The 24,352-nt window shown below is 37.6% G+C and overlaps 1 protein-coding gene across 1 annotated transcript; it reads right to left on the minus strand.

The window, feature by feature from the left end:
* Positions 1–105: 105 nt before the first annotated feature.
* On the minus strand, positions 106–22,717 carry rbm25a (RNA binding motif protein 25a). Its single transcript, XM_048205352.1, has 18 exons — positions 22,382–22,717; positions 21,904–22,015; positions 21,773–21,822; positions 20,849–21,022; positions 20,139–20,196; positions 19,664–19,824; positions 18,040–18,228; positions 16,531–16,614; positions 11,964–12,211; positions 5,882–5,993; positions 5,462–5,551; positions 4,698–4,771; positions 4,307–4,457; positions 3,842–4,232; positions 2,070–2,377; positions 1,816–1,914; positions 1,688–1,735; positions 106–966 (listed from the first exon to the last, which is right to left on the minus strand). Exons 2-18 carry the CDS (start codon positions 21,995–21,997, stop codon positions 874–876), a joined length of 2,424 nt encoding a protein of 807 aa, XP_048061309.1. The 5' UTR covers positions 21,998–22,015; positions 22,382–22,717; the 3' UTR covers positions 106–873.
* Between the last annotated feature and the right edge of the window lie 1,635 nt (positions 22,718–24,352).

Raw genomic sequence — 24,352 nt, forward strand, 5'->3', positions numbered from 1 at the left:
TGGCAGTGTGAAATCTCAAAGCAACTTGTATCTGCATGATTTTAGATCTGAAAACTATAAAAAAATAAAGTGAATGAGATAAAAGTAGCAAAAAGTACTGACTGGTTCCAGTCTAGAAAATCAAACATTTTAATATTTCAAAGTCAAAGCAATCACCATGGAAACAAACCTTCAAATGGGCTGGTATGTGCAAAATACACCACATTCAAAACCACTGCTGCAAAACCAGACAAACTTGGAGAAAATCTCACATCTCCACAGGTATGGCTTCATTCAGCTTGTTTACAATGAGATATTTAATCCCTATTTAAACATTACTTTTTGTTGATACAGCACACACACAGACAAAAATTATCATACTTTTCTGTAATGAGGCAGGTAGACAGTAAAATCCAACTGAGTTCACTCAAATAATAAAAGGAGAAAAAAACGTAAGCTGATTGAACTTGGCTGAGCTACAATTGAGACTTGAGAGAGTTAAATAAAACCTACAACTAAGTCAAATGGAAAACAGCCAGCCAAACTAGATTCCCCGTTTAATCTGGGCATGAAATAAGCTTTTAACTTTTACACAGTTTTGGCAATGCATTCAGACCAACTGGCACATGCCTGTTATACACACACACACACACACACACACACACAACCTCATACCAGTGTACACATGCACACACGCACACACACACACACACACACACACACACACACACACACACCAGTAGCTGTGCAGTTAATCCTCTGGAGTATATAGGAAGAGTTGAAGTGCATCAGTCTGTGGCGTTCATCCACCATACTTTAATTTAAAGGCTCTAAAAGCAGAAGAAGCCAGGTTAACTTCACCCTCTCCTGCTTGTTTCTCTCTCTCAGTTCATGTTATTTTACCAGGCCGATTTTCTTGGCTTCGGTTTCGTAGATGAGAAGTCTCCACATTTTCACTATAAACACTTCCGCTTCTTCATCCAGTACCTGTAGGAAATACATCTCCGATTATCCAAACAGTAAAAGGATGAATGCCACAAAAACATGTCCAAGTCACAATTCAAGCCAAAATTTAAAGAAAAAAATGTGTTCATGTGTATTCACAAATTTGCTACTTATTAATATTTCTGAGTAATATTAATGAACTACATGTACTATGCTTTCTTTTTCGGGCTCTGATTGAAAACATGGACACTGCAATAAAGTGTTACTAGTGTTTTTTTATAAAATATAGGCTATTTTAGAACGATTAAGATTTATTACATTGTGACATGAAACATTTCCCATTATTCTCTTTAGTTCTCATCATTACTGCAATCGTAATATTAACTGTATTACTATAAAAAACTATAAAAATCTGATTTCATTTAAATAATTGTAAATTATAGATTTTTTTATGCATTACTGATATGAGAACAATAATAATTTGATGGGATTCAATAAGATTTTTCACACTGTGGGAATGATAAATGTGCTTAATTGTCATGAAAATAATTTTACAGTGCAAAAAAACCCTTAATGGTTCTACTATATACAATAGAATTGGGGAGAAATATGATACTGACATTTAAATTTACTGACTTTACAAGCTCTGTGAGATTCACCAAATAATATTTATTAGGTGTGTGTGTGTGTGTGTGTGTGTGTGTGTGTGTGTGTGTGTGTGTGTGTGTGTGTGTGTGTAGACACTTTTCCATGCGCTATTTACCATGGCAACATCATCCAGAATTCCCTCTGGTGTGCTGTGAGCCATGACCTGCAACAAGACAAAAAACAAACTGATGCCAAGAAAGGAGAACAGACAACATATCCACCCAGATAGAGACACAAACATACCTTAGAACAGACAAAGTCGACTAGTGTGGCTTCCTCCTCTCCGATGTATTCTATGATTTTCTTATTGATCCAGGGGCGGATCCTCCTGTCCATCAATGTCTGTGTGGGAAAAAGAGTCATCGATATATTGCATTCATGTCTACAAAAACACACAGTTCAATATCTAGGCTGAGTAATTACAGGGCACATTAAACAAATAAACTGCAGTTTAAAGCAGTCACTCTAATGGCTTGTCTAATAGCTTTTTCTCTCACCGTGTCCACCATGTTCCAGTCCAGTGGATAATTAAACAGCTCTTGTTTGACTGTGGGAATTTTCTCAATCAGACTCTTGATATGTTTTCGTTTCTCTTCTGTGTTTACACCAGGCCGTGACCCCGTGACCTCTGCTCCATCTAGGCTAAGGCCTCCCCTCTCATCCTCACTGTAATCGAGAGGTACCAGCTTCCTCTTCTTGGGTGCTTCCTCTGTCTCCTCATCATCAAACTTATTAAAGACGCTGTCCACCACGGCAAGAGCCTTTCGTCTTACTGCCTGCGGCATTTTAGGACTTCCTGCAGCACCTGAGAGACAAGAAGCAATTTAATGTGAAGGAGAAGAAAAACTTTTGTGATTTAAAGGAACACTCCACTTTTTTTGAAAATAGGCTCATTTTCCAACTCCCCTAGAGTTAAAAAGTTTTACCGTTTTCGAAATCCATTCAGCCGATCTCCGGGTCTGGCGGTACCACTTTTAGCATAGCTTAGCATAGTTCATTGAATCTGATTAGACCGTTAGCATCTCACTCAAAAATGACCAAAGAGTTTCAATATTTTTCCAATTTAAAACTTGACTCTTCTGTAGTTACATCGTGTACTAAGACCGACGGAAAATGAAAAGTTGTGATTTTCTAGGCCGATATGGCTAGGAGCTATACTCTCATTCCGGCGTAATAATCAAGGAACTTTGCTGTCGTACCATGGGTGCAGCAGGAGCAATGATATTATGCAGCGTCTCTCACAAAAAAAAAAAATATATATATATATATATAGAAAAATATTGAAACTCTTTGGTCATTTTTGAGCAAGATGCTAACGGTCTAATCAGATTCAATGAACTATGCTAAGCTATGCTAAAAGTGGTACCGCCAGACCTGGAGATCGGCTGAATGGATTCGAAAACAAGACAAGACAAGACCAATCACAATTCAGTATGTAAATGTAAAACAAAAGACCAACTGCAATTTAGTATGTAAATACTTGGATGACATCACCTGTCAGTTAGATGTTGAATGTTAAACATTGTATCAATGTAAACCAGAAGTTTAAAAAAATAAATGCATCACATATAAGGGTAAAATTAACTAAAAAAACGAAGTTTGAATCAAGTTGCTAAGTGGTTCAGGCTGAAGTAACTGCTGAAGTTTTCACAATCTTAATTTAAAATACCGTTCAAAAGATTGGGGTCAGTATTTGTCTTATATAAATTAATACTTTTATTCAGAAAGGACAAATTAGATTGATAAAAAGAGACAGTAAAGACATTGATAATGTTACAAAATATTTCTATTTAAAAATGCTGTGCTTTTAAGCTTTCTATTGATCAAAGAAACCTGGAAAAATGCATCATGGTTTCCACAAAAATATTAAGCAGCACAGCTGTTTTCAACATATTTAATAATAAGACAATTTCTAGAGCATCAAATCAGCCTATTAGAATAATTTCTGAAGGATCATGTGACACTGAAGACTGGAGTAATGATACTGAAAATTCAGCTTTGCATCAAATCAATACATTTTAAATATTTAAAAAATATATATTAAAACAGAAAACAGTTCTTTTAAACTGTAATAATTTTCAAATATTACCATTTTGACTATTTTTAATAAAAAAAAAAAAAAATCAGCTTTGGTAAGCATAAGAGAGTTCTTTCTAAAAGATTTATAAAAAAATAAATAAATAAAAAAATCTTACTGAGCCAAACTTTTGAACAGTATTGTACATCGGCTTAAATGTTGTTGTGACAGTCATTTTAATAACACAGAGACCTAGTTTGAGACTGAGGCCTATTTTAGGCCTGAGCTCCTCTGTGGGCGGGACCTCATGTGAAGAGTTCTCATTCGGAGCGATGATGCCGCGAGGTGATTCGCTGCTGGGTGAGAGGGGTGTGGCATTCCCACTGGCTGAAGAGACAGAGGGTGCCGTAGTAACAGGTCTAAGTGTGGGCTTCAGGCATGGCTTAACCTCTCGGTCATCATCATCATCATCATCATCATCCTCTTCATCTTCCTCTTGGTCGGTGATGTTATTGTCTGAGGAGTACGCCTCTTTCTCCACACCTTCTTTTCTCTGATGCTCCTCACGGGAGACGTGCAGCACCTCCTCACTCTGCTCTTGATTTAGAGGCGGCTGCCGCTGCTTCTCGGCCTCCTGCTCTATCTTTAAGGCAAAAAACACACAGTTACACACACACACAGATAAATGCAGACATAAAAACGTACACACATATGTACCCTCTGAAGTTCAGCATCAGGATCTGGGTGTCCTTCTGCTAGGAGTCTCTGTCTGATCTCCTCTAACTCATCTTTCTCTCTTTTTCGATCTCTTTCATCTAATTCCAGCTCTTTCTCCCTATCTCTCAATCGCTTCTGCAATGCACTGCCCCTGAGAGAGACAAAGAGAGAGCAAGACAAGTAAAACAGACAGGGTGACAGACGTAATTGAACAAGAACACAATATATGGGTTTTTCTCCAACTAGTCACCTAAAATGTAAAATAATTATGTTTCAATAATATTTTCACACTTTTTGTGTAATCTTACAAACCTTAAAAATTGCAGTACTGTTATTCAATTACCCTGACATGCAACAGAGCAGCAATACCATCATTTCTGTAGGTTTGTACCTGTAGTATTTAGGATCATCTCTGTCATCGTCATAATCCTCCAGGAACTCTTTCAGGCGCTTGGCTTCTTTAGTCTAAAGGAAAAAAAACAAAGCTTTACTTACATAATTTTTAACTACAGTTATTAGACTAATTTACTCCTTGTACTATGACTCAAAAACATGACATTGTTCAGACAAATTATGGCAAAAAATGTTTTAGTAAAAATATGACCACTGTTTAAAACATTGCAGACAGTAAAGAATTTACTTATTAATGAAAAAAATATATATTTTATAACTGTTCTTTTGGACTTTATATACATCAAAAAATTCTGAATAAACAATGTTTTTAACATTGATAAGAAGAAATATTTCTTGAGCACCAAATAAGCATATTAGAATGATAATTGAAGGATCATGTGACACTGAAGACTGGAGTAATGGTGCTGAAAATTCAGCTTTGCAATTTTTATATGCACCAATTTAAATTGGTGCATATAAATAATGCATGAACATAATTTAAATATTTTCCTTGAGCTCATTTATGTATCTATTTTAAAAAAGTATGGAAAACATGCCTTGTTTATTTTTAAATAATGCAAAAAGTAATATTGAATAATCTAAACAATTTAAATCTATTTAGCTAGAATGACTGATTGGATAAAATGATGGTTTATCTGACTGAGAAGAGAACAAAAAAAAACTAGATAATAATGTTCTACTTGAATCATCATGTATATAAAAACATTCTGATAACTAATGGTTTTATCCATTTATTCTTACCATCTCTCTCTGTCTTTCTTCCTCTCTCTCTGTTTCTTTACTGTAATCCCTTGCTTTTTTCCTCTCTCTGATCTCCCAGTTCTTCAGGCGCTGTGAAAGACAAACATCACAGTATTTTACTGTGCTCGGTTTCAAGCACAATTCTGTTTGTCCTGTTTGGCATTTGAGAATAAAGGAGGTCAGATGATCTAGAAGCAGGACACTACAGAGCTCCAGAGACAGAAGAAGTAACAGAAGCTGGAAACGGCACAGATTTTGTCTCACCAGCTTTTCTGCACTTTTATGGGCCCAAAACCTAATAATTTATTTTAACATGACCATTTAAAGTATATAAAATTCTTAATTTGTAAAGAGCACATAAATCATGTTGTTTCCCCTGATGTTCCTTTATAGTCTTCTAGTAAAATAAAGATTTCAAACCTCCTGATAGGCTGCCTCCTTTTCACGTAGTTTCCTCTCCAACCTCCGTCGTTCGTATGCCTCCTCCTCATCTTCCTCTCGCTCCCTTTTCTTCTCTTCTCGACTCTTCTCCCTTCAAAACAAAAATGCGCCCACACACAACATTTATTCTGTACATTAGAAACTAGCAATTACACTACTTACAGAAGATAAACAACACTTACACAAGGATATACAGAAAGATTTTAGACAAAGCTTTTAGATGGAACTCTTGAAAAACAACTTCTAGAAAAAAAAACGTACTCTATTCTTTAAAATATTTCATGGTTTTACAAATACGACAAATATAAGCAGGTATTTTATACTCTAATTTTTTTCTATATATTCTGTCATGTGAAGCACTACGAGAATCACTGCTTGAAAGGTGCTACACAAATAAATGAACAAATCAACAATTATTTTGGTTTGTTCACTTCTGATTTCACAGAAGAAGAATAAAGATTATACATTTTAATGTGTATATTTCTGATATCTGAACTTTTAGGAGTACACTAGCAAACAAACAACCTCTTTGACATGGATAGACATGAAATAGTATACAATATTAGAAAAAAAATATGGTGACTAAGCAGTTAAGTTTGTGGGCTCGCTTCCCTCGTGGTTCGGGTCGGTGTCTGCCAAGGCAGCACAGCGGGTCAGATCATAGAGGTCCCAAATGAAGCTTGCAGAGCAAATTGAGACGGGCCTGTCACTTTCTCAGCTGTCACCTGCGGGCTCCAGTGCCTTTACTCGGGACCTGGAAGGACGCTCCGCGGTTTCTTCCACCCAGAGTAAAGGCCCGATGTTGGCATTATCTAGCTCTGAGGAGGTGGATATCTTCAGCATCAAAGCAATGGAGTTTGAGGAGTTGCCATCTCTCTCCCCTGCATACGATGAGCTAGTTGAGGTTCGGACTCGTGTCGTAGCCAAGTTAATCATTGACTGCCCGGCCGAAAAGCAGGAGGTTCGTTGAAAAAGTAAGCTAGACAAATGCTTCCTGTCCAGCAAAACAAAGCCTCCACATCGGGGCCTTCCGTTCTTTCTGGACATCCACACTGAGGTGTCAAGGACCTGGAATAAGCCGTTTTCTACTAGGCTTTTTAGTTCCAATGGTTTCAAATTATTCCATGATCATGGAACTGAATAAGCATGGCTATGGGCGATGCCCAGGGTTGAAGAGACCACTGGGGTTGGATGCCGAAGCTACGTCTGTACACATTTTCCCCTGATTGCTCTGCTCCCAGGAGTTCTAGAGCATGTTCACCAAGACGGGGTTTGTCTACTGCTAGTAGCCCATTCTGGCTGGCCCGAGTTTGGTTCTCGGACCTCCTATCTCTCCTGGACGGCTCCCTTACGAGATTCCAATTAGGAGGGACCTTCTGTCGCAGAAGAAGTGGAAACTGCGGGCCTGGCCCCGAGGGAAATCAACTCATAAACGCTGGTCTCTCAAACTAGGTTGTTGAGACTATCCTGATCTCTAGAGTTCCCTTCATGAGAAAACTTTATGCCCTGAAATAAAGAGTCTTCCATCTTAGACCCACCAGTTGGACCCAGTTAACTGCCCAGTTGATTCAGTGCTGGAGTTTCTTCAGGATCGTTTTTTGCCGGTCTATCCCCCTTCACGTCCCCTATTGACTACCATAGTAGGGGGAAAAAATATTATGGTAGTCAATGGGGGGGGTGAGATCTGCTTGGTTACAAACATTCTTCCAAATATCTTCCTTTGTGTACAGCAGAACAAAGAAATGTATACAGGTTTGGAACAACTTGAGGGTGAGTAAAAGATGACAGAATTTTAATTCTTGGGTGAACTATCCCTTTAAGGTTTACGTGCCAGCCATAGCTGCTTACCATGCACTGTTAGGCAATGGGTCTTCGGGGAGACACTATCTTGTAACTCCTTTCCTTCGTGGCTTGCTTATCATGTGAGTTCTAGAAGGGTTATCCCTGGCACCCTTTGAACCTATTGACTCGGTTCCAGAAAAGTTCCTATCACATAAGATGGCTCTCCTGCTTACTATTACTTACTATTACTAGATCTGCAGGCCCTGTCAGTTGCCTCCCCCTGCCTAGAATTTGCTCCCGGTGGGGTCAAAGCAATCCTTCACTCTAGACTGGGCAATGTGCCGAAAGTTCCTACTAATGTAGCACATCCTTTAAACTTGCAGGCATTTAACTTTTCACCATTCATGTCGGCGGACCAAGAGAAGCTAAACTTACTTTGCCCCGTTAGGGCCTTTGAGTGTTACGTCCACTCAGCAGTCTGACTGCTCAGACTGAACAACTGCTGGTATGCTTTCACCAAGACGGGGTTCCCCAGCTTCCAAGCAGACATTGCAAATGGACATCCAAGCAAGTGGATAGTTGAGGCCATCTCTACTGCCTACAAGGCGCGTGACCTTCCTTCGCCTCTGGCTGTGAGGGCCCATTCCTCCAGAAGTATGGCAGCATCAAAGGCTCTTCTATCAGGAGTTTCCCTCCAAGAAGTGTGTAATGTGGAGGGCTGGTCCTTTCTGCACACATTCAGCAGATTCTATACCCTGGATCTGAACTCTACACCATGGTCTCAAGTGCTTTCGTCCTAAGCTGTGGTCATGTGATTCACACTAGGAGAGGCATTTCATCAGTATGGCACAGCGTAGACTTCCCTCGAAAGGGAACGCCTCAAGTTCTGACTGTAACCATAGTTCCCCAAAAAGGGAACGAGATGCTGCTTCGCCTTACCATACTTCCTGCATGCCTATGAGGGACTTGTGTCAGCCAATCAGAAGCTCACGCTGTTGTGTTCTGGGTACCTTTTATAATAGGGGTATCAGACTCAAATTGGCTGGGGGCCATTGCTGTGATTGACACCTCATAGGAGGGCCATTTTAACATTCAAGCACAAGAATGCGTAAAATTTCTGAAAATTTACTCTCCTTTGCATTATTTCTCATTTACTTCAAATTTCATTGACTAAAATATTTTTGCCATACTAAAAAAAAAATTTAAACAGCTGTGTCTCTATCATTGTTACATACAGCATTAGTTTTTAACAGTTAGAGCAAATATTTTCCCTTTATTTTAGCTTAAATAACATCAAAATCTTGCACTGAACAACACTGTACTGAACAAATGCAATCCCTGAATACATTTATACACTATACTATTTCTTGCCAGACACCTGGCAGCGCTTCTGCTCACACAGTTGAGCCACATTTGTCCAAGATGCTGTTTGAGCATCGGTAACATTTGTCGGTAGCATGTTTGGTGTTTAATTCAACGCTCGCAACGTGCACGAGTGCTTTTACTGTAATTTAGGCAAGCATGCTCATAATAGAAGCAACACGGCACGCTCGTTTTACTAGGCACGCCTATGCCGTGGCGAGATGAAAACATCTCAACTTTTCAGAATGCTGCAAGCGCACCGCAGGTCATGTGACAAGGACCAACCGTTGAGCTTCGGCCTTTCCATAACAACATCAAAAGCTCAGCCAAACAGCTGATCATAGCTGTACAGGGCGGGTTTTTATTTCTCATCTCCATAAATATATCTAGTAGTAGAGCTCATGCAAGGACTAGAAATCAATTTTTTTTTCTTTTTGCTGAAACTTCCTCGTCATCGTGGAGAGCACAGTTCATGGTTGCATAGTGTGATAGGAATATTTTATGTCAACATGAAATGTACAGAAAATGCAGACTAAGGATGCTCAGTTCAAAGATCATGTAAACTTACTTAACACAGTAGAACTAACAGTCACATGATTAGCTCAGATCATTATAAACTGTATGTGTCTTTCTGATCAGAGACTCACTCGGCTGTTTTGACCAGTGATCTCCCGGCCGTAAATAAAACTTAATTTCTGCAAAGAGCAACTTGGAAGTCGTGTCAGGTATACAGGGAGTGCAGAATTATTAGGCAAGTTGATTTTCTGATCATATTTTTTTCCCAAGCACATTTTACCAATTCCAATCCACATCAATCTTAATAACTACTATTAATATTGTTTTTAATCATTTATAAGTGATATATAATTGTTCATGAAGGCTGGAAATGAAAAATGCCTTATATTCAGGTGTGCAGAATTATTAGGCAAGTTTTCTTTTACAGGCAAAATGAGCCAAAAAAGAGATTTAACTCAGACTGAAAAGTCAAAAATGATTAAATACTCATGAGAAGGACGCAATACTAATGCAATACTAGAAATTGCAAAGTTAAAGCATGACCAAGGGACAGCAAAATGCTCATTGGGTCAGCGGGGTCAGACAAAAACAGGTGGAAAAGAAAAGACACATGTTAACTGCAAAATAATTAAGAATTAAGGTGAAGAATTAAGTGTGAAACCATCAGGAACCCTTTAGTCTCCAGCGCCACCATTTTCCAGAGCTGCAACCTACCTGGAGTCTCCAGAAGTGCAAGGTGTTAGGATCTCAGAGACTTAGGTTAGCTAAAGAATCCTAAAAAATGACCTGCACTTGATAAGAATCACAAGCTGAAGTGTTATAAAATACATGAAGACTGGGTTTTAATAGGGCTTATAGACAGACAGCTTGAGAATGACTCCTGATGGACCAGCACCACATCCTCTTGTACCACTGTTTGAAGAATTTATCCAGAATCTGGCAGTAAGGTGTTTGAGTTCACTTTTAGTCCATCTCTTATCCTGAAATGTCTGTCTTGCAGAGATGGACTAAAAATGATCTTCCAAAACTTACTGCCAGATTCTGGAAGATAAATTCTTCAAACAGTGGTACAAGAGGATGTGGTGCTGGTCCTTCAGGAGTCACTCTCAAGCTGTCGGTTTATAAGGCCTATAAAAACCCAGTCTTCATGTATTTTATAACACTTCAGCTTGTGATTCTTATCAAGTGCGGGTCATTTTTTAGGATTCTTTAGCTAACCTAAGTCTCTGAGATCCTGAGACCTTGCACTTCTGGAGACTCCAGGTAGGTTGCAGTTCTGGAAAATGGTGGCGCTGGAGACTAAAGGGTTCCTGATGGTTTCACACATAATTCTTAATTATTTTGCATTTAACGTGTCTTTTCTTTTCCACCTGTTTTTGTCTGACCCCACTGACCCAATGAGCATTTTGCTGTCCCTTGGTCATGCTTTAACTTTGCAATTTCTAGTATTGCATTAGTATTGCGTCCTTCTCATGAGTATTTAATAATTTTTGACTTTTCAGTCTGAGTTAAATCTCTTTTTTGGCTCATTTTGCCTGTAAAAGAAAACTTGCCTAATAATTCTGCACACCTGAATATAAGGCATTTTTCATTTCCAGCCTTCATGAACAATTATATATCACTTATAAATGATTAAAAACAATATTAATAGTAGTTATTAAGATTGATGTGGATTGGAATTGGTAAAATGTGCTTGGGAAAAAAATATGATCAGAAAATCAACTTGCCTAATAATTCTGCACTCCCTGTATGCTGCACAGCAGAGGAATAGAAGTACTAAAGATTCTACCCTCAAAAGACCACAGCAGAGACAGTGATAGTGTTAGAAGACTGTAGAGTCTCCCTCGGGGTGAGGCTGTAATACTCTGAGTTAGTATTAATGATCCTGTGTCGGACCAGCGTACACCTGAGAAGGACGGTGAGAGTGTAAAGATGCTAAAGACCTGTGTGCTCACGTGTGATTGAGGTAGTGATAGTAGTCACCTTACTAAATGGCTGCGGGCCGGCAGTTTGAGACCACTGCTTTATAGCTTCCGTGGTATGCAGTCACACGTCACGGGGTGACATTGACATTGGAGTTAGTTGGACATGTGCTTCAGACGCAATCACACAGGAGCTTTCCCATAGCATCCCAAAACGCAGCATCTCGTTCCCTTCTCAGGGAACCATGGTTACAGTCAAAACCTGAGGCGATTTCATGATGTCTTTTAAAATAACATGGAATGGGATTTCGCTGCATAGTAAGTAATGTGATGTATTTAAGAGTGAAATGGAATATGGGAAATGTCTAAATAAAATTTTTTAAAAATCGTGCACTGTCATACTTTGCACACCTTTATTAAGTAACGTGTCAGTCAAAGTTCAAATAGGATGTTTGTAAAGACTATATAGTAATACACACCTTGATCTGCTTCTGTCTTTACTGCGATCACGACTTCTCTCTTTCTCCCGCTCTTTCTCCTTTGTTCTTTCACGTTCGCGGTCTCGCTCTCTCTCTCGCTCCTTTTCTCTCTCCTTCTGTCGCTCTCTCTCCCGCTCCTTCTCTCTCTCTCGTTCACGTCGCTCTTTCTCTCGCTCCCTCTCTTTATCTCTTTCTTTCCTCTCTTTCTCAATCTGCTGTTTTTCTCTCTCCTTCTCCTCCTCTAGTTTCTGCAGGGTTCCGGTGGGGAAAGAGAGAGATTAGTTCATGTAAGTGTGAGAACACATATAGAACAAGAGCAAAGTTCCAGAATCTCCCTGGAAACAGAATTTAAAATAATGAAGCCAGTGTCTCAGTGTGATGAAAATCTCAAACAGACACATACACTGTATTCCTCTCCCATATAAAGTTTCATATATAAAGTCTCATTCTACATTATATTGGATACTTCAGTAAAAATATCATCCTACATGATTAGATGAAAATATGATCCTATTATTATAACATCTGAAATATTTAAAATAGAGTAATAATATTGATCGCATTTAAACAGACCACACTAAACTAAAGATACTTTCTCTCTGATTGACCTAAAAAGATTTCACCGTTGCCTGTGGCAGAATTTTCACTCTGCGGTCAGAGATTGCTTTATTGCCAAAAATTACATTAAAACTAGGCCTTAAGGAGGAAAGATGGGTCAGTTCACATACACAAAAATATATTTAAGCATTCTCCCTCCCAGGATTGCTGCGATACCATTTCTGTAAATAAGTACCAATAAGAGTTGAATTATCAATATCAATTTCATTACCACAGCAAAAACTAATATGCTTTATAAATACACAACATTCAAAAGTTTCCGGTCAGTAAGATTTTTTTCATGTGTTTGAAAAAAAGTATTTTATGCTCTCCAAGGCTGCATTTATTTTAAAACTGTGATATGTAAAAAATTCTATTCTAATATCTTTTAAAATGTAATTTGTTCCTGTGATGGCAAAGCTGAATTTTCAGCACCATTACTCCAGTCTTCAGTGTCACATGATCCTTCAGAAATCATTCTAATATGCTGATTTGGTGCTCAGAAATATTTCCTATCATCATCAGTTAAAAACAATTGTGCAATATTTTTGTGGAAACCATGACTTTTTTTTTCAGGATTATTTGATGAACAAAGTTCATAAAAAAAATTGAAATGGGATTTTTTTGGAACATCATAAATGTCTTTACTTTCACTTTTGATAAATTTTATACATTGTTGCTGAATAAAAGAATACATTTCTTTAGAAAATTTAATAATGAATACAAATCTTGCTGACCCAAAACATTTAAACGGTAGTGTATACATACATTACATTTATATACAAACATACATATATGCACACTTTACGCACATTTATTTAAACAGTAAAAATATTGATATAAATATTAAATTAAAATAAAGCTTTTTTAGCTTAATTATTAGAGTAAACAGAAGTGTTTGATTAATATTAAAAACATAATAAACAGCAACATCTATTTGGCTGCACTTACACCGCAAAGATATTTTTGTCCATTCATATAAGACAAACTGACCCTTTTAACGAATACCTCTCCAGAACGTCCATTTTGACCAAGAACTGACCGTTCACACACAGATATACGCACCTGTCAGTCAGACAGCCCTTGGGTACCGATTTGACTTGTATTATTATTACACTTTTTAATGTTAGTATTGACCTGGCACATTCTTAATCTCTACAAACCCTGTGTATTTCTCTCATAGTGTAACAATAAACACTGCTGCAAAAATCCACTATTTCCATTCACTGATTTATTCTTGAATCAGTTTTGCAGAAATCTGTAATACACCGTATCATCCAAATATATTCACTTTGGAAAAATGAATGAAATCAGAGAGGTGGAGTCTCACCCAAGGGTCGTCTTCTGTTGTCCCTCAGGCCTTAGTCGACCAACAAATATAAACAAATAAACACAAAAACAGACGCTGACCATCCAGAGAGAGAGGCTACAGTAAAACTAGATGTTTTAAATAGCTGTGACAATAGAGGAGATCTGAATGACTGCTGTGGAGAGCAACTCTCTGCTCTGAATGGTGAACGCTGAGAAAAGAGGAAATGCAAGGAGAAACAGAGAGAAATGAAAAGATGAGAACTAAAGAAGTGGGATTGTATGGATATTACTTTCCTTTCACTGAATTTTAATGAGCCAGCAGTTACATTTTGGTCAACTTACCTCTGAATAAACACAATGAAAATGGGTTGAGACAATACCTTTTATTTTATCTTTTTTATATCTCTTAATTTAAAGGGATAGTTCACCCAAAAATGAAAATTTGATGTTTATCTGCTTACCCCCAGCACATCCAAGATGTAGGTCACTTTGTTTCTTCAGTAGAACACAAATGATGATTTTTAACTGCAACCGTTGCAGTCTGTCAGTCGTATAATGCATATCAATGGTAACAAAATCTATGAGAGTAAAAAAAAAAAAAAAAAAACATGCACAGACAAATCCAAATTAAACCCTGCGGCTCGTGACGACACATTGATGTCCTAAGACACAAAATGATCAGTTTGTGTGAGAAACCGAACAGTATTTATATCATTTTTTACCTCTAATACACCACTATGTCCAACTGCGTTCAGCACTCGGTTGGTGAGGTCTTATCGCGCTCTGACAATGGCAGTGATGTCTCGCGCATAGACTTCAATGAGTGCGCTAGACATCACTGCCGTTGTCAGAGCGCGATAAGACCTCACTAAGCGAGTGCTGAACGCAGTTGGACATAGTGGTGTTTTAAAAAATGATATAAATACGGTTTGGTTTCTCGCACAAACCAATTGTTTCGTGTCTTAGGTCGTCACGAGCCAAGGGTTTAATTTGGATTTGTCTATGCAAGTTTTTTCGACTCTTATTGATAGAGTTCCCATTCACATGCATTATTTGACTGACAGACGGCAGCGGTTGGAGTTAAAAATCATCATTTGTGTTCTACTGAAGAAACAAAGTCACCTACATCTTGGATGCCCTGGGGGTAAGCAGATAAACATCAAATTACTATCCCTTTAAGGTGTTTACAGACCATACTTTTTATTATAGATTTTGTTCCACTTAAAATGTTAAACAAGTTTTTTGCTAAAAAAAAATAATCTGTTCATGCCCACTTTCTACCCTCTAACTGACCCTTCGGACTCCTATTCAAAGGCCCTCTTCACATGTTTTGCTGAACTTATTAAGTTACAGGTTTGTTGTCATGTTCAATATAGTTTTTAACTGCCCCTATTTTCAATAAGTCTCTTTGTAAAACCAGAATTCATTGTTAAAACATTAGAGATGTTTTTAATCATTCTGTTTCCACCATACAATGAGCTTTTATCTCAAAGATCAAGGAAACTTGTGATACAATTGTTTTAAATACACAAATATAGGCAAATTCAATCTAATAATGTATCAGTTGTAATGTATCACTGTATCAAATGTAATGTAACAACAGAAAAGCACACATAAGCAATAGACAGAAACAGAAAGAAAGAGGGAATAAAACAAGACAAAAATATGACAATCTTACCTGAGCAATCTTCAGCTTTGTGCGTGCTGTGAAATGGCGCCCCCCTCGGACTGCAGTGAAAAATACTGCAGTGGTTATTCAGTACTGCATTTCTCACCAAAACCACGCTTTTACACAGAGGACTCACAAAGGTTCACTGAGCTCTGCCCACACAACACCTTCCAAAAATATGATTTATCGAACAATTTCCGCTGAACACACACATGCATTCAGGATTACTGTGTCTCCTGAGGTCAAGATATGAAAGTGTGTTACATTTCAGTGGGTCATTTCAACACTACAGCATCCTCAGTGCAGCATTTCTGAGGCCCAGAGCCAGTTGCGCCTTTGTGGATCCTCCAGAAGGGGGCGCCCAAGATATGAAGAATAGAAAAGGAGGCTCATACTTACATCCTCTATTCCAGCAACTTTTTCCAAAGCTCTGAGATTCATCTTGCTTTAGTCACCATATGACCTCTACCGTAATGGTGGGGTTTAATGAACAGATTAGCTTTAGAGGGAGGTTTACAGTTCGATCATGCACTTTTTGTGTGGTAAAGCTAGCCTGAACTGGTCCTGCCCATCTGCTGCCACTGTTTTTCTGATTGGGAACAATCTATGAGGCTTCTGCCCTATCATTTCTATAGCCATTCTAGAGAACAGCTTCTAATGCTGTCATCTAACTAATTTTAAGCCTCCATTTTGTTAGCTGTTATGCTTAGATGCTGCTAGATGGGGGGAAAACACAACAGAAGTGGCATTATTTTTAATAAATGTGATAATGATGTTTTTTGGATTAGAAAATTGCCCAGCACAGCTGTCTAAAATGGGCAGGATATATCAAAGTCATACTACAGATTTATTTGTGTGAATTTACTCTATTCAGGTGTAGTTTCAGCTATAATAATGTGGGTTTAGAGTAGTCTAGATGTGGCCGTCTTCAGTCCACAGACTATGCTAAGAAAAGAAGAGAGAGAAAGGAGGAGAAAAGGAGTGTGTTACCTTGTGTGTGTCTCTGAATTTGCTAATCTCTCTGGAAATCAGGTCTCGCTTGTCATCCTCCAGCTCCATGGCATTTATATCATCCTGGGGAAAAATATTATAGTAAGATCAGATAGATTCAACCATAAATGAAAATGTTGTCACCATTTATTTACTCTCATGTTGTTCAAGACAGATATGACTTTCTTTCATCCATGTAACAAAAAACGAAATATTCTTAATAATTTACCATTTGATCTTTTCCATACAATTATAATAAAGGGAGAATGGAACTTTCAACCTTTAAAAAAAGACCATAAACACCTTAAAATAATCATAAACACAGTCCATGTGACTTATATTCCAAGTGCTATATTCCAAGTCTTCTTAAAGGTGCCCTAGATTCAAAAATTGAATTTACCTTGGCATAGTTGAATAACAAGAGTTCAGTACATGGAAATGACATACAGTGAGTCTCAAACACCATTGTTTCCTCCTTCTTACATAAATCTCATTTGTTTAAAAGACCTCCGAGAACAGGCGAATCTCAACACAACACCGACTGTTACGTAACAGTCAGGGATCATTAATATGTACGCCCCCAATATTTGCATATGCCAGCCCATGTTCAATGCATTAGACAAGGGCAGGCAGTATTAATGTCTGGATGTGCACAGCTGAATCATCAGACTAGGTAAACAAGCAAGGACAATAGCGAAAAATGGCAGATGGGGCAATAATAACTGACATGATTCATGATATCATGATATTTTTAGTGATATTTGTAAACTGTCTTTCTAAACGTTTCGTTAGCATGTTGCTAATGTACTGTTAAATGTGGTTAAAGTTACCATCGTTTCTTACTGTATTCACTGAGACAAGAGAGCCATCGCTATTTTCATTTTTAAACACTTGCAGTCTGTATAATTCATAAACAACTTCATTCTTTATAAATCTCTCCAACAGTGTGTAATGTTAGCTTTAGCCACGGAGCACTATCAAACTCATTCAGAATCAAATGTAAACATCCAAATAAATACTATACTTACGCGATTAGACTGACAAACACTTTGTAAATGTTGCATGACGAACACTTTGTAAAGATCCATTTTGAGAGTTATATTAGCTGTGTGAACTTTGTTTATGGTGTTTAAGGCAAGCGCGAGCTCTTGGGGCATGGAGCACGAGATTTAAAGGGGCCACGTACCCTGAATCGGCGCATTTATAATGATAGGCAGTTAAAAAAAAATTAATAAATAGTATTTTGAGCTGAAACTTCACAGACACATTCAGGGGACACTTAAGACTTATATTACATCTTTTGAAAACATGTTCTTCAGCACCTTTAAGTCATATGGTAACTTTTGAGAAAGTAAGTGTTATAGGATTGGAACAACATATGGGTGAATAAATGATGTCAAAATATTTTTTTAAGTGAAACTTTCTGCAAAATGTCCCAGTATTTCAGTGATGTCATTATGACAGGCCTACCAGGTCAGTGTGGTTATATACATAGTGAGAGCAAAATACCTCCTTCTTCTCTTTACGTTTCTTGCGTTGATGGGCTTCAGCATCCTGTGAGGAAGCTGACAGCTCGCTGGAGTATTCCCGTATCAGACTGTCTATGGCACCCTTCACCATCTGATCACGCCGCTTCGTCTCCTCGTCCAGAACCTCTTCCTCATCTTCGTCTTTAGGTTCTTCTCCAGTCTGAGTAGCCTGTATAGAGGAGATATGCATTTCTGATAAATATGATCACTTTTTACAAACTCCTCTAAACAGGGAAAATCTCTGGACAACTTTAGACTGACATGATCCACAAAGGCTCTTTCAAACAATGAAGCAGGTGAGGAGCATTCATTATTGAAGTTTAAAGGTGCAGTAAGTGATTTTTGAAAACGCTGTTGAAAGTGGATCGAGCCGAGCACCACAACAAACTTGTATCAGCAGAAGGGGTTGTCCATATATTATATATATATATATATATATATATATATATATATATATATATATATAAAAGATATATATATATAAATATATATATATATATATATATATATATATAAAAAAAATAATATATATATAATATATATATATATATATATATATATATATATATATATATATATATATATATATATATATAATTAGTACACCGCCGTTCAAAAGTTTGGGGTCAGTAAGTCTCTTATTCTCACCAAAGCTGCATTTACTTAATCAAAAATAAAGTTTTTACAATTATTACAATTTAAAATAACACTTTTCTATTTTAATACATGTTAAAATGTAATTTATTCCTGTGATGGCAAAGTAGACATTACATCAGTCTTCAGTGTCACATGATTCTTCAGAAATCATTCTAATATGCTGATTTGGTGCACAAGAAACATTTTTTAGTATTATCAAATGTTGAACAGCTGCTTAAAGGTGCTAAAGAGGATGTTTTGTTTTATACATTTTTGCAATACTACTTGAAACTGTCTTTACTAACTGATAAAAGACTATTTATTAGGTGCACTGAAAGGAATAATATTAATATACATCATCTGTGCACAAGGTAGGGCCTTAAAAACATCAGCCAATCGTTTACGCGATCATCGCGTAAACGATTGGCCCTCTGGCTTGTCAATCACTGCCGTGACGTTCCTTGTTAGAGACGTGCGCGGCTGCGCGCTCCAGTAACTTTCCACACTCCACAGGCTCTGCATGCAAAGTTTTTGTCAGGAGACAGGAGTAACAACTGCAGATTATGACACTAACACGACACAGCGAGCGAATGCCGGTGGTAAACACTCGTGTTCCAATACTCGTGCACGAGTTTTGGGAGGCGTTCCCTTGAAAGGTGGGGGGTTGTTCTTACGCATGCGCTCATTTCAAAAACTCAGTAACAGTCTTTGGTTTCTCAGTCGACGAAAAGATCCTCTTTAGCACCTGTGATACATTTTTTCATGATTCTTTGATGAATAGAAAGTTCAAAATAACAGCATTTATTTGAAATATTTTGTAATATTAAAAATGTCATTACTTTTAATCAATTTAATGTGCCCTTGTGGAATAAAAACAGTAAAAAATGTAAAATTACTGACCCCAAACTTTTTGAAAGGTGGTGTATGTATTGTATCGATTTAGCAGTTAGTCCTGGAGACCATCTTACCCCATTTCGTCTCCTCTGACTGGCTTTCCAAGTCTCCAGCTGAGCTTTGGTCTTTGCATCCACCTTCACAAGTAACTTCTTATCACCAACTTGCAGCTCATGAAGCAGTCGGAGAGCTCTCAGCGTGGACTCTGGCTCTTTGTACTCACAGAAACCAAATGCTACAAACAAAGTAAAAATATAATAAGTTCACAACACCAGGTCTGACAGATGACAGCTAAAGGTCTGATCTTTTTAAACATATTACTACTTTTTTCTTTTCTAGGATAGAAAAGCAGAGCAGAGGATACTTGTCTAAGAAATCCCCTGTTTAGAATTATAAAAATAACGGTCAAAAGCAGTCAAAATCTATTTGAAAACCAAGTTTGTAAAAAAAATGGCATGGCTTGTCTAGAGTTCACCAATAAGATGTTTGTTGACAATGGTGGACTACAAAAGAAAAGACTGACAGGCTATGCACTGAGGATTATTATACCTTGCAGTTTTCCAGAAGCCCCCTGAACTCTTTTCCAGCTGAGGACCAAACCACATTTCTGCAGAAGAGAAGAAAATATGTTGGGACAAGCAAACTATGAAAAAATCCTGAGCTAAAAGCTACATAACACATAACATCAGGTTAAGTAATGGATGTGTTAACTTAAAGGGATAGTTCACCCAAAAATGAAAATTCAGTCATGATTTACCTTCCCTTGTCATCCCAAACCCATACGTTTTTGCTCATGCATCAAGCAAGCACGTTTGAGATTCCTCCATGTTTGACATGCTCTATATATGTGCACTGATCAATGTTTATATACGAATGAAAGCATAAATTAAATCTTTTCATGATATAAAGCTCATGTCTCTTCAGAAGACTTGTATTAAACCTCTTGTTTCTTATGGATTACTTTTATGTCTTTTGAATAAAAGTTTTAAAGACTTAAATAATGAATAAAAGACTTTTGAAGCATCAAAGTTTTGGGTGATAGGACTTTAAATGGAGGGATAACAAGTCTTTGATTTCATAAAAAAATACCTTAATTTGTGTTTTAAAGATGAACAAAAGTCTTATGGGTTTGGAACAGCATGAGGGTGACTACATAATGACAGAATCTTCAATTTTGGGTGAACTAACCATTTAAAGGTGTCTAAAATATTTAATATAACTGTGCAGACAAAGTTGGTGAATAAAGTACCCACACTTACCGCCAACAACTGCCGCACCAACATATCTGAGGCCTTTTCTGAGATGTTTCCCACAAACACTGTGGTGGTTGGCCCTGTGCTGCTTCCCATACCTTCCTCTTGGTCCTTGTTACGGGTGGCAATGGTCTCCTTAGTCAGCTTCTGAACCACTGGCACTGCAGTTTGAACCAAAACCTGTGATACATTTTAGGAACAATTAGTAGCGAGTAATTCACAGACAACAGACTATACCTGGCTCACAGATCCATACTGAATATGGAACCAGGCTTGTTGTTTATTATTTGAAAATGTAAGCATACTGCACCATGAGATCCTACATGGTCTCCCTGTAATTGGAACCTGTGAACTGAGTAGCCTATAAGATAACATCCAAATTTCTTTCTTTTAAAGATTTATTTATTGGGAATATACATGCAAAATGTAAAATATGTAAGTGCACTAGAAACAACAGTATGTTCCATTGTTTTCATCATAATTAACAAGAAAATTAAGAGAGAAAAAATGTATATAAACATAAATAAATAAAATAAAATAAATGAAATACACAGCCATAAAAATTACCATTGCTCCCCACCCCCTCACCATCATCTGCATGGTTTGTTTATCACATCATTAACAATTTTAAAAGTAGAAATACAAATAATCAATGACAAATAATAAATGAAAATAAAGTCCAGAAGTAAAACATGAAAGAAGAGGAGGGAAAATTAATATGCAAATTAGTCATCAGGGTATCCAAAATTCTTATATATAGCAGTAAACAGGACATATACAACACAATATAACAGTTACAAAATATAAGAAAAAGTTACCCCTACATGATCTCTCATTCTGGTAACAGGGTTAATTTTCAAAACAGATATTTGGACTAAACTTTCATTCCCAGGAAACCAAAGCAAACATTTCAGCAGTGTTGGTACATACCGCTGGAGAGGGAGTCATCATTCCTACAGGGACTGGGATTATTGGACTTGCTGAGGAAAAAATAAGTAAATAAAGATTAAGGACGCCATATGGCTATATGAATATACATCTCTCTCATCTTCATGACCTACCTGTAGGGACAGTGGAGGGAAACCCAGCAAACTGTGTGGGGGAAATGCCAGGGGGTAACTGGGCTATCTGGTTCAGGTGAGGAGGGAATGACATCTCTGCTGATACACCAATCTGTCAGAGAAATGTTTAAGACTAATTGGGATTTCAATCTGGGTATTAAAAACCACACAGTATGCAGTAAACACAGGACCTATACAGGCTGCACATTCTATATCAAAACTGCCTGCTTGACAACTTATGCATGTTTTCCTCTCTGTTCTACATCCTATGAAAGCCAGTTGTCTTTCCACCCAAGAGATGTTGCGGAAGAAAAACAATATTTGCATCAACACCCATTGCATTCACATTTATTTTAAGAGCCAAATAAAATCACTACACTTCATTATATCCTAATTAAATTAGGAGGCCGGCTGGTATATTGGTATTATTATTATTATTATTTGCTCTGTATTTACTATATTATTGATGAAGACTCACCAAATTCGGTTTTAGTATCAACTCCGCTTAAAATAATGTGACCTGCTATCAGCCACAGGAATGGAAATACAGCTCCACGTTCAGTACAATAACTAATGTTTCTCTTTTGATTTGGTCATGCGTTCCTCTGATAATAACGAGCATCCATAGAAAACCCAAAGAAATATCGCCAGCGTCAGGAATGGAAATTTAGCATGAATACTGCTGTCACAGACGGGCGGGGCTTAGTGACCTGGTATGGTTATTTAAAACTATTATTCTCATGTTTTAAGTCTTCACTGAGGATTTTCATTTTCGTGGTTATTAAAGGTTGTAATTGTGATTATTTGGGTGAAAATGATTGTCAAGAATGCTGCTAAAATAGCAGGATGACGGCCTTGGCGCGCGGTACCTGATACTTTTCTCAGCCCAAATCAGGATTATTCCAGATTAAGGCCACGGTATTCTTTTTTTTTTCGAGATAGATTATGCGGATGTTTATTAGTATGTCAGATATAAATCGTTGAAATTAATTTATTTATTTGAATGCCGTTTTTACATTAACAATGTGCCCAGTAGGACAAAACCATTATGAGATACTTTTTTGAGCCCACAAGCGCCCCCTAGAGGAAGATAATTTTTGTGCATTGGAAAAAAAACTAATAATATTCCGCTCAATGAGAGCAATATCCCGGAACTGCTTTGACACACAAGGCACAACATCCCATCAGTGCTACAGCGCCACCAAACGTCCAGAGGACTTTTTTATGCAGAAATAGTAATCTATTTCAAAGGAGCAATAATATCTTCCAAATAATGCATTACTAAGGCATTCTGACATAAACACAGACGAATTCAACATGAAATTAAAGGATTAGTTCATTTTCAAATTAAAATTTCCTTATAATTTATTCACCCCCATGTCATCCAAGATGTTCATGTCTTTCTTTCTTCAGTCGAAAAGAAATTAAAGGGTTAGTTCACCCAAAAATGAAACTTATGTCATTAATGACTCACCCTCATGTCGTTCCAAACCCGTAAGACCTCCGTTCATCTTCGGAACACAGTTTAAGATATTTTAGATTTAGTCCGAGAGCTTTCTGTCCCTCCATTGAAAATGTATGTATGGTATACTGTCCATGTCCAGAGAGGTAATAAAAACATCATCAAAGTAGTCCATGTGACATCAGTGGGTTAGTTAGAAGTTTTTGAAGCATCTAAAGTACATTTTGGTCCAAAAATAACAAAAACTACGACTTTATTCAGCATTGTCTTCTCTTCCGGGTCTGTTGTATATTCGCTTTCGTTCCACAGTGACGCTGCTTCTTCTTCTTCTTTCCTGTTTTACGGCGGTTGGCATCCAGCTTATTGGTGCATTACCGCCCCCTTCTGCTCCGGAGTGTGGTTCACGACTCTGCAGTGACGCTGCTGATGTAAGACGCTGCTGACGTGTTATCTAGTGCGCCCGAGCTTCGTTTACAGTCAGAGGGAGACGCCCGCTGTATTCAAGCTATTCTACATTGTTTGTATTTTGGTATTGCTATATTTTTTAAAATGGTGCGTAGGTGTGCATGTCGCGGATGTCCTAATCGCGTCACTGTCCGGAGCAGAAAGGGCGGTAATGCACCAATAAGCTGGATTCCAACCGCCATAAAACAGGAAAGAAGAAGAAGAAGCAGCATCACTGTGGAGTGAAAGCGGATATACAACAGACCCGGAAGAGAAGACAATGCTGAATAAAGTTGTAGTTTTTGTTATTTTTGGACCAAAATGTATTTTAGATGCTTCAAAAACTTCTAACTAACCCACTGATGTCACATGGACTACTTTGATGATGTTTTTATTACCTTTCTGGACATGGACAGTATACCGTACATACACTTTCAATGGAGGGACAGAAAGCTCTCGGACTAAATCTAAAATATCTTAAACTGTGTTCCGAAGATGAACGGAGGTCTTACGGGTTTGGAAAGACATGAGGGTGAGTCATTA

Source organism: Megalobrama amblycephala, linkage group LG10 (assembly GCF_018812025.1).
Source record: "Megalobrama amblycephala isolate DHTTF-2021 linkage group LG10, ASM1881202v1, whole genome shotgun sequence".
Classification (NCBI taxonomy): domain Eukaryota; kingdom Metazoa; phylum Chordata; class Actinopteri; order Cypriniformes; family Xenocyprididae; genus Megalobrama; species Megalobrama amblycephala.

Excerpts from the sequence above, each read along its gene's own strand:
- rbm25a (XM_048205352.1), bottom strand. The coding sequence starts at position 21,997 with ATGTCATTCCCTCCTCACCTGAACCAGATAGCCCAGTTACCCCCTGGC. Across the intron at positions 21,823-21,903 it reads TCCCTCCACTGTCCCTACAG|CAAGTCCAATAATCCCAGTC; the intron begins GTAGGTCATGAA and ends TTTTTTCCTCAG. Across the intron at positions 20,197-20,848 it reads TGGTGCGGCAGTTGTTGGCG|AAATGTGGTTTGGTCCTCAG; the intron begins GTAAGTGTGGGT and ends TCTCTTCTGCAG.